This window comes from Lepisosteus platostomus, chromosome 6 (genome assembly GCF_059453375.1).
Source record: "Lepisosteus platostomus isolate fLepPlt1 chromosome 6, fLepPlt1.hap1, whole genome shotgun sequence".
In the NCBI taxonomy this organism is placed as follows: Eukaryota; Metazoa; Chordata; class Actinopteri; order Semionotiformes; family Lepisosteidae; genus Lepisosteus; species Lepisosteus platostomus.
In genome coordinates, this window is record NC_142616.1 from 65,226,601 (window position 1) to 65,242,832 (window position 16,232).

Genomic DNA, 16,232 nt, shown 5'->3' on the forward strand with positions numbered 1-16,232 from the left:
TGTTTCAGTAGGTCATTGCCAAGTCTCAGCACAACACCATATAAAATACAAAATCCAAACAATAAAATCAATCCATTTTTTTTTCTGTGACTTGACCAGATATCCAAATCCAGGTTTGCTTTGTGTCAGATTAAAGAGCAGTTTATGCTCTGTAAGGCTCACAAAGCTATTCTCCAGTAAATTCCTGAATACAGTATTTCTGCTTCTTTATTTCTTTTAAAGGATGTTGCCTTTTTTGGTCTGTGCTGCCCCACCTGAGGAGAGATAACAGCAGGCATCTGTCTACCTCTTACAGCTTTAGATCATGCAGGCAGTGAGAGTTATCGCCACAGATGTGATTTTATATACTGACTCAAATTAGAGTGGCTGCTGTTTTTTTTTAATAGAGCTTTCTAGCTCCAATACACTGAAATAGGTCTGGCCTTGGTCCCACATTGTGCCATACAAGGGTTATGGGTTAGCTTCTACACTGAGGATATTACAGTATTTAACCATGGTTAGGACAATCCGTTAGTGTGATTAGAATATCCTGTAACTTCAGCGCACGCAGAACATCAGAATATTTTTCTAAAGAGATGAAAGTGTAAACATGAGTTTGGTTCGAATTTAAAGTGAACATGTTCTGTTTTACTGATACTAGTAATAATTCATTGCATTTTTGGCAAGAGCCCTTCACTTATACAGATACAGTATGTCTGTATTTCCTTCTTTACTTATATGTACATGTACCAAAGCTAATTTTTAAAAACGTTTTAAAAAAGTATTGAAATATTAAAAACAGCAGCTCATTAGGATTAGAAATCCTTTTATTTCATTCAGGTGTTCTACAGTACATGCTGCATAGTTACTGTTTGGTAACGATGCAATGATCAGAACTATAGTAATGATCGTCACAGGAAATGCCATTGTTTAGGGAGCACAGTGATAGGCCTGGAAAGCTGATCAGGGCTGGAGCTGAATAAATGCTCTGCAGTTTAAGCTGTGGATGGGTAGGTCGCAGCACAGTGCTGTTGTGGAGGTCAATGGCCCTAAAATCAATTTTCCTTGCAGTGATTTTCCCCATGGATGCACAGCACTGATGGAGACAGTTTGCAGTGTTTCCAGCTGACTGGATTCTGGACAGGAAAGTCCTTGCTTGGAAAATGGATCACAGGAGAATTTGAACTAGCTCCTTTTTTTTCTCCAGGAGCTTTTAAATAGCACTTTCTTCTTTTCTTCCCCTTCGAAAACAGTTAATAGAAAGGGCGGATGTGGTAGTCGAGCTGTTCTAGAATTATAATCTCCTTTTCTTCACAGAAAATGCCGAAAGGAAAATATAAATTCAAACACACTGAGAGCTGACCGGTGGTGAAATAACTTGGGAGTTCAGCCTAGTATTATTTATACTGTGCTTCTTAAAATAAACTGAAATTCCTCAAAGAAAAATTGATTTCCTACTGAAAAAAGCAAACAGATAATGAGATCATATTCTTTTTTATTTATAAGAGGAATTCCAGAGCACTGCTGTTTAGTGTTCTTGTTTTACACTTCTGTGAAGAAGCAGCCTACAGTATATTTAGAAACAAAATGTAGATGAAGTCCATACTGCTCAAGGGCAAAGTGTACATTAAAAGGAAATACATTTTTTAATAAAAAACTACATAATGCATATAAACAATATTTTTTTTCTATCACAGGTTATTTTACTCAGATCTCCACCCTAGCAGACGTTCAAGAGAATGTGATGGAGTATCTTCATGTTCTAAGCAGACCCAAGGTTATTGACCAGGAGCATGACACTGTTTGGACAGAAGCATACATTGACAGCACAGTGAGTGCTAACATTTCCTTTCTGGTGTAGAATAAGGGCAGCAGAATGCATAGTATTGGTTTCTGTAGTATGCAGAATGGTGCTTCTTTTGCATTTATGTGATAGCCTAAGTACATTATATAAGTAGAGTTTAGTCAAGTTCAGTAGCTCTCAGGCTATATTTTTATTAAGAAATAATTTAAAGTTTCTTCTATGGACAATGACTAAGCCCAGATGCTTGTTATACTGTACACAGCACCACTGAAGTTGCAGAAAGGACAAAAAATGTGCATTGTGTATTTTGTGTGCATGGAAGCTAACAAGTAGCTAACAAGTCTTGCACGGAAAATAAATGTAACACAGTCCAAGTGGCTCATGTGAAATCTTAAGAGCTTATTTAATCATGGTTTAGGCTTTGTTTTCTTTTTTCAATTCAGCTCCTGTGTATACAGGAACATCTGCAGTGGCTTATCAGTGCAATGAGCAATTTCCCTTGGTTCCGTGAGAGATGTTAAACTACACTAATATACTGTACCAGAAACTGAATTAACCAAACATCGTGTTGAAAATGCTTTAGGAAGCTCAATAAAAGGTGTTGTCACTTATGAAGAAGACAGGGTGCCATCTGTATTGTGTGGCATGACTTAAACTGAGTATTTGGACCCCACTTTTGCAGCAGATGGGTTCATTAAATTTAATAGCCCCATGAGCATTTAGTAGCAGTGTAAGACGCATGTGAAACATACTGTGACACTACATGTTTCACCCCACGGTCATTATCACTCTGGCAAAGATTATAGATAGCTCCACTGCTTCTTCAGTGTTAGACATCTGAGTAACAGACTTGAAACTAAAATGTTCACACTCCCTGAAGCCTAAAGGACAATTAGCTGAATGAAGAGAAGAAACATCATATTATCCTTTACAAAATGGTTGTTGTTTTTTGCAAGTGCTGTGCTTTAAATTGCTTAAAACGAATCTGTTCACATTATCAGCCTGTATTTGTGATTGTCTGCATCTGAACTGTTCCCCTCAACTCCTTGTTCTTGTGCAGCTCTCTAGTGTGTTCTTGGGTGCAGGCTTATAGTGGGGTGTTCAAACATTGTAAGCTATCATTTGTGTCTTGTGTATGCCTGTTTTCCTTTCTTAAAGTTTTATAAACATGATTAGATATATTAAATATACAGTACAAGCACAGAAATCATTATGTAATTAGTGTATGATCATGTTTCCAATAATTAATATGACAACTTTCCTACAGCAACAAAAACATTGTTTTGTTTTACATCGTAACTAATGTACCAGTTTTTGTACAGCTCTGTGTGGAAAATGCAAGACTTTACAATTCTTGGTAAAGTATAGGGTGGTTTAGGCAATTTAGGCAAATAATCTAGTAATGCCACTGACATTTTTAATGTTCCAAATAATGGTAGATTTAAAATTGGAACCTGTATTTATCCTTCTTTTTCATTTACCCATGGGTATACTAACACACAAAGACATTTGCAAAACTGGGAATTTAAAAGTTTGAGGTTTAAGATCTGCTGCTGAGATCATTACAAACTCTATGCCCTAGGGCCTAGGAAGTTCATTAACTCTTGTATTACTTTTCATAACACAAGCGCATGACTGTTAGAAATGGAAATGCTTTTGTTCTGTAGGTTTGAAATGCAAATGCATGTATCAGTAGAAGGATTCATTTTCCATCTTGTGTTGTTCCTGCATTTAAGAATGCAGTGGTGAGTTAGCTTGATTTAGGCTGTGTAAAACACTTCTGCTTTTTTCATATTTATGTTAAACATTGCTAAAACCTTTGAATACTGCCTGCTGTTGCATAGCTAATTATGAAGTGTTCTGTTTAGCTAATGATGCTAATAATGTCTCATTCAAAGAGCACAACTGATTGTCCTCAGCAGATTTTTTAAAATGCTGTCTGTGCTGTGTGCAGTCCATTTTAAGTACAACCCTCTCTCTTGTAGTTTTCTAAAAAAAGATCCTAAGAGGGTGGCCTTCGTCCGTTACTTTTTGTACCATTCTCGTGCTAATACTTAGCAGTGTTCATGGGTATGCAGGAAATTAAAACTGGCCTTTATGTTCCAGATTTTCCTCTGCATGTACTGTTATGGATTTGGCAGAACTATGTTTTGCCTTTGGAAAATTGAGATTCAGTCTTAATGCCACAGTATGTTTACTTCATTCACATGTATCCCAGAACAGTTCTCAGTTTTTTTTTTTGCTATTTTCCAGGTAGTTCTAAATATTTAGAAATATTATTTTTCCTCTTTTCTGCCTTGAACACAACCTGCTCATGACAAGTAAAGAACTCTTTAAGAGCAACGTGTTTAACGTGTTTTACTTTTTAATGTTTCTGCAACATATGCTATTAATATCTTATGGTGCAGGGATAATGATGTTTTGTTTAAAGAGCTGCCTGCACTTCATTAAAGATACAATTCACCAAACATGTAAATAATGATCTCACCGGAAATAAAGTGTGGATTATGAATAAAGAAAAGAATTAACACTCAAACTCAGAAATACTGTATTTCTATGTATGAAACTTGATTTTGTATTTTAACCATTGCATAATTTGCTACTGGGCACAAGACTATCGTTAAAAATTTGTATGCAGGATTTTTAAAAATATGTGTTCAGTGAGAAATGTAGGCGAGCTAATGTTGCCGAGAACATCACAGTCAATAGGTGATAGATGTCGTATGTGCTGTAATTACATACTTTTCGGCTGAGCAGATACCAGTGTGTCTCTCCATATTCCCTATAGTGCGTGCACAGGCATGTTAAGTAATTTCTATCATGTTATATACTGTATACATTCAGAAGTACATTTTTTTTATTTTAGACCTAGAGAAAGCCATTGCCTTTACTCTAGCAAACTGACTGTATTTGAAAATGCACTAATGTAGAGTTAACACATTAAACCATTTCGCTTTCTAGCATGATGATATTAATGTGGCCACTTAAAATAATGGTGCTACACAATGGAGTGATTCTGGAGCAGAGGACCAGGTGTCATGACCTCTGGATACAAAAACCTGTGCTGCATCTCCAGTAGGAGCGGCATTATTTGTTCTGTGTGTGTGATTGAACAATTATAGACCATGGGAAGGTCGTGGAAGTTCCCCTCTTACTGGAACTTCATTGATTAGCTGCCTTGAAATTTTAGATGCCTTCCCAAGTTAACCCCTATTGAAAAGCACTGCCAGCTGACTTTGTTGTAGTGGTTTCTCTGAGTGCTACTGTACTGTATGCCGTTGAAATCTGACTTGGCATCTTTAAGATTCTTGCCTATCCTGGGTTTTTTCAGCTATAGTCCCCTTTCCCCTGTAACAGTGGAGAAATTTCTTTTTAAAAGAGATTTTAAGTAATCAGGATTTGCTTTATTTTCGCTTTTATTTTCATAGTGAGTGCCAACCACAACAAAGACACGTATGAGAACCTTTCATCAGTTCTGTGACAATGTTTTTTATAGTTCTGCAACACCCTCACTCTCTGTTTTTTTTTAATAAGAGGACATTGCTGTATTTATGGCAATTCAGTGGCTAGGAATTATGGCTAGTAATTAGTGAGCAGAAGTAGCTGTTCCTTAGAAGGGTTTTTGCAAATTTTAATAAACAACAAGAAGTCCTCCTTTATTGATTTTGATGTGTTTCTATTTCTATTATAGAATAAATCCAGAAATACAATTTCCATAATCCTTCATTCTTATGAAAGTGTAAAATGTCAAAAAGGCACGTCACACGCATTAGCTTTATGTTTTGTTCTTCAGCCTAACATGCATACACATAATTTAATTGATTTAACTGTTCAGTAATGCTGGGGTTGTTTTGCGTTTCCAAAGTGATTGCAGGTTGTTTTCTGTTGGTTTTAAAATGTTAGCAATTAATATTCCCATTATGGCACATTTAAAAATATTAATCATACAGTACATCACATCCTCTGATTAGTGAGGGTTAGCGGTTGCCATAGTTTCATTAATGATGGCATTTTGTGTCTGGCTACTGCATTAAATCAGTCAGAGCTATACTGTACCAAGCTGATAAAACTGAAATCTAATTTAACGTAAATAAAGTCCTTCTGTTTGCTTTCACAGTCATCTCTGCTTAAACAATAGTCAAATTCTCTTCTGATTTGGCTGTGCTTGTTCTCCAACAACTCATTTGGGTGACAAAAAAATGTGTAAACTTTTTGTAACAGTCTGCTATGTACTGTAAAAAGAAAGTTGGCATAGTATTTTTTTATTTCTCCCAGTCTTCTCCACTATGGAAAAAAAAAGAGAAAGAGAAAGGTACTTTCTATTCAGGTTAAATTATAGATGATAATTATTTTTTGTTTTTTTAATTTTTTTTTCCTTTTAGCTTCCCCAGGCCCAACAGGTAAACCCTTGATTCCGATTTTACTCCATTGTGTGTTCATGTCCCATGTGCTGTTTGGTGAGAGTCATGGTTACAATGTGCTCAGGCAGTGGTTAGAAACATCAGCTGCACTTCCAGTGCTCATTCTGTGATAAGCTGTCTGTTTGATATCCGTGTCAGTAGGGCTTTGTTTAAGCTGTTCACTTTAACATTCCACATTGTGAATGAAGTTTGATTTGCATCAAATAGTGACATTGCCATCCATCACTGCTTTAACTTGGAGTCTGGTGGCTTACTTGTTGTTTTGCTTATCTCCACCATCAAAGCTTACTGGTTTGGCTTATGTCTTCAAAAATATTGTGTCTTTGTGCTGCGGACTGGTTTTGATAATGCTGAAGTTTCAGTCTCCCTTGAGACTCAGCGGTGTGAAAATGTAGAATAATTTGTGTATTGCAACTCTTTAAAAGACGTTTTTTTATCAATTGACTTTAAAAACGGTTTCTTCAATATTACGTTTAGAATACTCCATTTGTTCTCTATTTACTCTGTTATTGAAAAAGCGAGTCAATGCACAATCAGTAACATTAATCCACATAGTTCTTCTGAAATTTAACTTGTCCTGTCTGATTTGTAATTGCAATTGTTCGTTTTGCTTTCCAGAAAAAAAAAATCTAGAGTAGTTTTTGTAGTAATTCAAAGCAGACTTTTACTGCATTAGATTTTGTAAAAAAAAAGGATTGCTATGCCAATGCAGGAAAAATAGAAAAAACGAATGTCTGAGCAAGGAAACATTTTCATTTTTTATATGTAATAATAAAATGAGATGATTGTTGTTTTAAAATAAAGTAGTAAATGCAAGTTATAAAAATAATTTCTTTTTATACAAAATAAAATGGATTAGCCTGCAACAGCTACAAAAAGACAAACCTTATTTCAGGTTTAGTATGAAACAGAATTGTGTTCTGTGAAGCAATGATTGCTTCACAATCGAATTTAATTTCCTCTATGTACTGGATAAACACACTATCTACTGTACAGTATATTGGGAATAACAACAGTAACAATAGTAGTAAGTTCTGTCCATTTCACAGCACAAGAAAGCAGAACTATCATTACAGATTTCTAATTCTGCTTTGTGTCTAGCACTACAAAGCTAGCTGGTTCTCCTGTTTGTTAATATTGTTTATTATTATTAGTATAGTTTTTTAGGGCTTATCGTATCAGTGTGACATAGCAAACTTTACACAATGATACAGGTATAGAAGACACCACTTTCAGATACTGTATAGACATGAATGATGAAATTATTCATATTGATTAAAATAATATAATTAATGCAATTTAATATAATTATACTAATTAGTTCTATCTGTTTGATGACAATAGAAAGTTGAACTACACACCCTTACTGAAATTGCAGGTTTTTGTGATATAAAGCCAGAAATAAAGATAAAACATGTCAAACATTGTTCCATCTTGCAACCATCAAAATTCAAGAGAAAAAAATAAAAATAATAATTAGGAAAAATAATTTAAATTTAAAAACCTAAAACACCCTGGTTCCATAAGTGTGCCTCCCCAACTAATACTTTGTGGAAGCACCTTTTGCATTTATTACAGCAGTAAGTCTTTGTGAATAAGCCTCTATCAACTTTGCACACCTGGACTTTGCAATTTTATCCCACTCTTTCTTGCAAAATAGTTCAAGCTCCTTCAAATTGCCAGGGGATCTCCTGTGCATAGCCCTCTTTAGGTCATTCCACAGGTTTTCTATGGGATTGAGGTCTGGACTCTGACTGGGCCATTCCAAGACTTTGATCTTCCTTTTCTGAAGCCATTCCTTGGTTGACTTGGATGTGTGCTTTGGATCGATATCATTTTGGAAGGTGAAATTCCTCTTCATCTTCAGCTTTCTGACAGAGGCTAGCAGGTTTTGTGCCAAAATATCTTGATATTTGGAGCTAGTCATTATCCCATCTATCTTGACTAGAGCCCCTGTCCCAGCTGAAGAGAAGCAGCCCCAAAGCATGATGCTGCCACCACCATGCTTCACAGTAGGTATGGTGTTCTTTGGATGATGAACTGTATTGTCTTTGTGCAAACATATCTTTTAGAATTGAGACCAAAAAGTTCAACCTTTGTCTCATCAGACCATAAGACATTTTCCCACATGGTTTGGGGTGATTGAATGTATTTTTTTGCACAATTTAGACAGGTTTGGATGTTCTTTTTTGTGAGAAATGGCTTCCATCTTGCCACCCTACCCCATAGCCCAGACATGTGCAGAATACTGGAGATTGTTGTCGCACGCAAGGAGTGACCAATACCGTCAGCTCCTTTAATGTTGTTGCAGACCTCTTGGTAGGCTCCCTGATAAGTTTTCTCCTTGTCCTGTCATCACCTTTGGAGGGTCATCCTGATCTTGGCAATGTCCCTGTGGTGTCGCATTTTCTCCACTTATTGATGATAGTCTTCACAGTGCTCCATGGTACATCCAATGCCTTTGATATTCTTTTATACCCCTCTCCTGATCGGTACCTTTCAACAGTAAGATCACATAGATGTTTTGTCAGCTTCTTGTGTACCGTGGTTATCCCAGTTGGATGCAACCACGAACGTTTCAAGGAAATACTACAGGAACAGCTGATTTTTATTTGGGGTTAATCAGGATCACTTTCATTGATGGCAGGTGTATGCTATGTACCTTTGGACATGATTTTGAATGTGATTGGTTAACTCTGAACACAGCTACAGCTATATCAACTTAGACAAGTGGACATATACAGTATATACAGTACTGTACAGTATATGGACATACAGTACACAGTGTATAAGTAGTTCAATTAGGGAGCTGCGCCAGCATGCATTGGCTGCAAAAGAACAAGTAAAGGTTTATTCCATGTTTTTTTAAGAGCAATCTAACTATGACTTTATATACATGAAGCAGATTTAGACACCCATTTAGGATGCTCTACTTTCCAGTACTGCAAAACAGAGTTAATTAATATTCCCATATTCATCATTTATAGTGACTGCTTGTTCTTACCTATCTATCCTGCACAACATGTACAGTACATAGTTTTCCCTCATATCAGTCACCTGAACAAAATAATCTAAATAGCTGGAAATTCACTACTCTCCTACAGTATGTACAGTAACTACAGTTCTGCTAAAACTCTGAGCTATTCTAGAAGATCAAAACAAGAGTGCAGATTGTGAAAAGAGAGCTTCTCCTAAAGAGCCTGAAATGTTTCAGTGATTACATCACTGCGCAGATTTGTCACCAGAGAACGTTCCTGACTTCTTCCTGGTATCCTTGAATTCCAGTTAGCGTAGATTTGTCCTTTAAGCCTGGTCCTTCTATATTTCAGCTGCTGAGAAGCATCGTTTATCATTCTCTGGCTCATTCTCTGGTTCATTTACTTTTGTCTTCTGCAGTGCTGAATAAATTGGCATTGATGGCGACAGAAAATGAAACTACCACAGGGCTGTCCAGTTCTTTGTAAGCTTTCTTGCCTCCTGTTCTTGCCTTTTAGTTTGATATTTTTTACATATTGTAATGTGCTGATATTATGTATACTGTATGTACAAGTATGCAATTGTAGGCCTCTTGGAGGTCATACCTAGTACAGTACGTAGAAGAGCTCAAGCCTCTACAGTCCCATCATTCCTGAAGCATATCATTATGGGAGGAGGTGCCCTGATAATAATAACCTTGCTATTTGTCTTTGCAACCCAGATATGGTTTATGGCATGACTGAAATTAGTGGGTGGTCTCATCTCAGTTCTCATTGGGCGATGGGTTATGCCACAGTATCACCAAGTAGTTCATCACAATTTGATACAACTGCTGCTCCCTGCTTTAGAAGAGCCCAGAACTCACCGCAATGGTTTTTCAAGCTATGGAGTAACGTTGACGGAAATGCATCATGACGACTCCCTCAGAGCCTGACACCATTGTGTCTTTTTTACTGTACAGGCATCTCAGTTATTCTGTATATGTAAGACTGATACTTTACCTTGTAGTTTCTCGTAGCCTTTATTGAAATATCTATTTACCTATGGAGACAAAAAGGCTTGTTTTTTTTTCTAGTAAAACAGAGAGAGATCGTGCTTCATTGGGATTCACTTCTAATAAAAATCGAAATCAACAAAAAATAAGAATAATTCTGTAATCAAATCAGTAGTTTGCACTTAATTAATATCATCAAACACTCCAGGATAATATATGTTTTTTTGCACAACAGCTTTCAGAAAACTACAAATGCAGTTTAAGGGTAAAAATGAAATTTTATGTGTACATTTTATCATATGTGACACGTGTTGTTTGTAGGAGACATACAGTACTTTCAACAATGTTTTGTCTGAATGAATGGCATGAAGTCAGTTTTGAGAAACATTTTTTCTCCTTTATTAGATGAGATATTCAGAGTGTAAAATATTATTTATTCTTTGGACCTATTTCTCTTTTTCTTTTAAAAGTTGGGAGCTTTGCTGTATTCACTTATCAAAATATCAAAGATTGGACAAACCAGGGCTCATTAAAAACTAGGAGAATAATTTACATGTCTACTTTGTACATTTTTCATTTCATTGGTACAGTGCTTTGTACGGAATTTTACAGAAGTTACTGTCTGTGAATTATTTTCAAATTATCAATATGCTTGATAAAAGTCTGTGGTGTGATAATTTATTATAGGCATTGAGTATCAAATTAATACCATTTAAAGAGTTTATGTTTTCTGTTAATCTACACATTACAAATATTCGAGAATCAAGTACTGTCTCCTTGCTTATTAAAATATTTTAAATAGGATTTTATATTTTTTGTAGTGTCCCTTCAAGATTTAAAAAAAATCACCCCTTTGACATACAGTATAGTGTATTAAAAACAGACTGGTGTTTCAACTAAAATAATATGTCCTGTGCATACATTTATTTTGACAGGCCATGACAGAATATTTGAAGATATTCTGGTGTACTTTCTTCTTTGTACAAATGAAGTACCCTCTTTATACATTAATGATTATTCATACAAAGGAAGATAAAGGTATAATTCTTGAGATGCATTTTTTGCTTTTTTCCACAACCTTTATATCTACATTGGGTGTATTTAACTAAATAATTGCATTTAAACAGCAATTTGAAACAAGTTTAGGATGCCACCATCCTAATATAAGCATGACGACAGTTCTCAAAATTGGAACAGTGTACATGTGGGAGGTAGAAATATCACTTCCTGTGAATAATAAGGCATAATTTACAGCACAGAATGTCATTCTGATAGCTAGAAATTGATATTCATTATGTTGATAGACAAGTGTAATGGTTAAAATGCACAAAGATTCATCAAATATACTTGAAACTACATGTGGAAACATGACTGAATTAGCGAGGTGAAAAACAGCATTGGGAAGGTTAAGCTTGTATGATTTTTAGGCAAGCATGTTTGGAAATTCAAGGCATTTAACATCTACAGTGACTACACAAAGGTGATGTTCAAGTTTCAAGATCATGTACTGAGCATTTTAAATTCTTTTAGTCCTTTAATCAACCAGATGAATAAATGGATAACAAGCACTAGACATTTACTGGAACAAAAAGAAGTACCTTGCTCACAAGAACAACTGCTGTTCAAAGTTTCCAGAACTTTACCTACGGTACATATCCACACTGCTACCTCATGCATATTCATTTCCTGTATGCAAAATCACCAATTAACTATAAGTGTCTTCCATTTATGTAATTAATTTCTTCAGAATTGTTTCTCTTTCCCTTCCTTTAGCTTCTGGGCATCCAGAATAGTCTATTGCCCTATTTTCCCCTGTTACATTCTCTTCCACCCTTCAGTTCAAGTGCCTGTCCGGAGCCCTGCTGCTCCTGTGCTACTGTTTTAACTTCTTGGTCTGCAGTTAATTCATTCTCGCTTTGCTACACAATTTTCTTCCAACAGGAGTGTATTTCTGACCTCCACGCATCTACCTGTACCTTCAGGGGAAGTGGAGCTATTGAAAAAATAACTTGCCTCTTGAGATATTTGTGTGTGTGTGCTGTTTTATTCTAGCTTTGGAACGTAGTCTGTAATTCTGTATGGTAATAAAATACACATTCCCACACCTTAAGCTTATTTTATCTTTTAATGTGCTCTAAGCCCAAGATTAGAACCACAAAGTGAACTGACTAACAAATCTGTGCTGTGCTCACTTTCAGATTAGCCTAGTTATTTTCCTTTTTCTAAGATTTCATGCTGTTGCCTTAATGCATCGCCTGGTCCTGAAACCACTATTCCATATCTACTAGAAAACAACAAAATCCAAATGGCTGTCTTAGCGCAGCGCATATCATCATTTAGTGCGAAATAAGCAAATGTACAGTTCACAAGAAATAAAGACACCCAAGAATTGGTCGTGGATGAGGAAATTAATTGAGTATTTAGTTATAGCAAGTCAGGGTAAACCAAGGGATAGCATGCAAAGTGGAGTTCTGGTGCAGGAGGCAAAACTGCAAAAATGAGGCTTTTGCATATGATATATATACTGTAGTTTCTAGAAATGACACTGGGAATGAATTTGTTCTAGAACTGCTGGATTGAAAGTGGCTTTGTTGTCATCAGCCTTCAGTTTAGAACTTCAATAAAAATCCATCCAGGAAAGTCAAACCAGAGACAGTCCTAACTTCTAAAGATGACCCGTCTTTGGGTGCTTAGAAATTTTTAAACCCATGCGTAGAGGCCGTTAATGATGGTTCAAGCACAGAAAAAGTCGATCATACACTGAAGCAGCCATATCATTAGAAGCAGATGCATGTCATAAAGAGACGTAAAAAGAGCTGGAAAGGCTTACAAGTCTCTTTCCTTTTTTTCTTCTACTGAATTGTATATTTTTATAAGATCATCTTTAGAAATGTTGCATCATACAATTGTTACAATATCCTTGTTTATTGAAACTTGCGTTTTGGATATCCTCCCAATAACAATGCTGGAAAATTCAAAGAAACAATTGAACTCCCGGTTGTGGAAAAGTGAACAAAGATATGATACAGTATACTGGAGTAGAAAAATTAAAACTCACTTGGTGTGATTGAGTAAGTAGATGAGTAAAGATTGTGAAAAATGAGTGGATCTTTTTTGCAGATTTTTGCAGTACAGTACACCTTGGGTAAAATAATTTTATGAAAATGTATAGATTAAATTACTTCAGATTAAATATACTAAGATTAAATTTACTATGTTTTTTTATAGGAAATGGCTTTAGTTATGGGATCATTAAAGCTAGATTAAAGTGGTCTACAAATTCTGTAGAAAAAGAGAAAAACCAGATGAACAAAACTAAGGAACTGTACCAGTTCATTGTGTAAGAACCAGGGTTCATTGTGTAAGAAAGTGATGTCATCCTTTTGAAACCCAGACAGTGAAGAATTCACACAAACAAAGAGACCTGGTTTTACGATATAGCAGAGTTTGCTGCTGTATAAAGAGTGACACTATGTCTGCTAAGAGCCCAAGAGTGGCTGTTCAGATCCTGACAGGCATTCTGTATCCATCAAATACAGAACATTTCGATATGACCCATTATAAAATATAGTAGTTTATGTATTTAAGGAGTACATTTTCATTGTATGCCATACAATGAAAGTGTGCTTTAAAATGACAAATATTAACTTGGTAACATTCCAAAGAATGTTGTGTTTTATTGTAATATCGCTCAGTTTTTGCTTCTTTATTTTAAAAAGAGGAAACAGTCACCTAACTCTCATTAAGCAAACAACTCGACTCAATACTTTTTATTAAAAAAAAATGTATCCTATACAACGAGCTTTAGATAAGATCAACTTGTTTTGTCCCCTAGGAGGAAATTAATGTAGAACTCTACTACAGTCAGTGTTTTGGAAGTCTGGTACTGTACAGTACGTCAGTATAAGATGTACTTGTCACACAGATTAGATGTACAGCAAATAATGCAACTGTCTCTGGGTTGTCTGTTTACGATGGAGAAAAACACAAGATGTTCTAACTGCATAATGTTCTCTATGCCTTAATTTACTGTAAATATTTTTCTTCATGGTGTTATAGTTCAGCAAATTAGTGATGCTTTTCCTGTATAGTTTCAAAGCAATGTGCATTGCAATGAATCAAGAGTTTCATGGTTCCCTTCCCCTTTCCTTATCGAGTGAAAAATAAATATATTACAATCTTCTTCAACTTGGAGTTACATTCATATGCTGCAGTGTGTGGTTTTTTTTTTTTGCTTCTGTGCTAATCTAAATAGCCATCGCATTTGATGGTTCTTGCTGCAATTTCTAAGACCCATAGAAAATAATTTGTCTTTTTCTTACACTATTTTAAAATGACAAACCTACAGTACAAAGCATTTTACTGACTGTACCAGATTGGAGTTACTGTAGTTTTTTTCTGCAAATGTGGCAAAATGTCAAATAACTTACTATGACACTTTCTTCTTTTGTTTTAACAAGACCATTTTATGAAAGATGTTAATGCTGAAGAGAGTTATAGTAAATATCATTTTAAAATTTCGTATCTTTTGTATCAAGAAATAAACCAAATGCTAGTATTGATTGCATTTTTCAAACTAAAAAATGGCTGTATTACAGTATTCAGAGTATTCGATGGGAGCAGTTTTGTTAATCATTGTTTTCTTTTAGGTTTTATCAGTCTTGGGAGTTCCTTATCATTATTTTAACTTTTCTGTCATGACTTCTTCCTGGGCCAGCACAGTGGTGTAGTGGTAAGCATGGATGTCTCACAGCGCAGGGACCCTGAGTTCAATTCTGGAATTGGATTTTGTGTGTTTGCGCGGGGTTTCCTCTGGGTGCTCTAGTTTCCTCCCACAGTCCAAAGACATGCCGGTGGGTTAATTGACAAGGGTGCAATTGTGCACGTTTGTGTCAGTGTGTTTCCTGTAACGGACTGGTGTCCTGTCCAGGGTGTATCCTGCCTTGAGCCCACTGCTTGTCAGGTTCCCTTGTGACCCTCTACTGGATAAAGTTGTTTAGAAAATGGATGAATGATTTCTTTCTCAGCTGTTGTGTCACAGATTATTTGTCTTTACTTTCTTATTCAATTTTTTCACAATCGACGGTATCTGAACTGGTAGCAAATGTACAGTATGCTACCAAAAATAAATAATAACCTGTTAAAAAAGATAATGGTTTGAGATTATTACATTTTTAACTCTTCACATTTTTAGGGGGGGTTTTCCATACCTACTTGTTTAATATGGATGTATGTTAGAAATGCTGTGATTGGTGTGAGCAGTCAAACGTACTGTGTACATCCACCCATTTTGTATGCTGTTGTAATGGCTTTTGTCCTAAGAAGGTCACAGCTGGCCGGGGTCTTACCCAGCAGGCACAGAGCACAAAGCAGAACTACACCCTGGATGAGATGTCAGTGTATGACACATACAGAACTTAGACACACCAGGCTTTAGAGTACGGGAAGAAACTGGGGTACCCAGTGGGAACATGTGAAAACAGAACGATCCCCAAGATTAGACTTAAACTCGGGACCCACAAATTGCAAGGCAGTGGGATCAAATGCTCAATGCCACATCATTGTGCCACCCACAAACTTACCCAATCTGAAACATTACACCATAGTATTAATACCTGCTGCTGTATGACAAGCCTATGGCCAAATGGTAGATGATTAACACGGCACTTTTTATTATTATTGTTTAGCTGGGAGAAAATCAAGGTCCGGTTTTGATGACGACCGTAGCTATGCCTGTATTTAGCACAAAAAATGAGACTGTAAGTATTCTATTGGTTGAATTTTTTAATATTTTACTTGAATACACTGGTGATATAAGTATAAAAAGCTGAAAGAATGGAGGCGTTGTTTGAAATAAAAAAATAAATCAATGAGAAAGCACCTTTCGGTATATGAACGAGTTCCAAAATCAAAATATTGCATTCTTTAGAAACCTTGAACAGGATGATAGTAGATATGGTAGGCTGATCTTTTGAAAATAATTCTGTGGTTTGAAGAAAAACTGATGAATAACCCATCCACTTCCATAACAGTTTTGTCCATAATGCAGTTGAAGATA

The 16,232-nt window shown here is 35.9% G+C and overlaps 1 protein-coding gene across 2 annotated transcripts in view; it reads left to right on the top strand.

Moving 5' to 3' along the window:
* Positions 1 to 16,232, top strand: part of cacna2d3a (calcium voltage-gated channel auxiliary subunit alpha2delta 3a) — a 179,279-nt gene that overhangs the window by 105,801 nt on the left and 57,246 nt on the right. The window contains exons 13-15 of one of the 2 annotated variants that reach the window (XM_088636978.1): positions 1,677 to 1,810; positions 6,166 to 6,183; positions 15,862 to 15,933. In XM_088636978.1, the coding sequence (XP_088493104.1) occupies positions 1,677 to 1,810; positions 6,166 to 6,183; positions 15,862 to 15,933 (224 nt within the window). The remainder of the gene's footprint in view (positions 1 to 1,676; positions 1,811 to 6,165; positions 6,184 to 15,861; positions 15,934 to 16,232) is intronic. The other variant, XM_088636979.1, reaches the window with a different exon arrangement.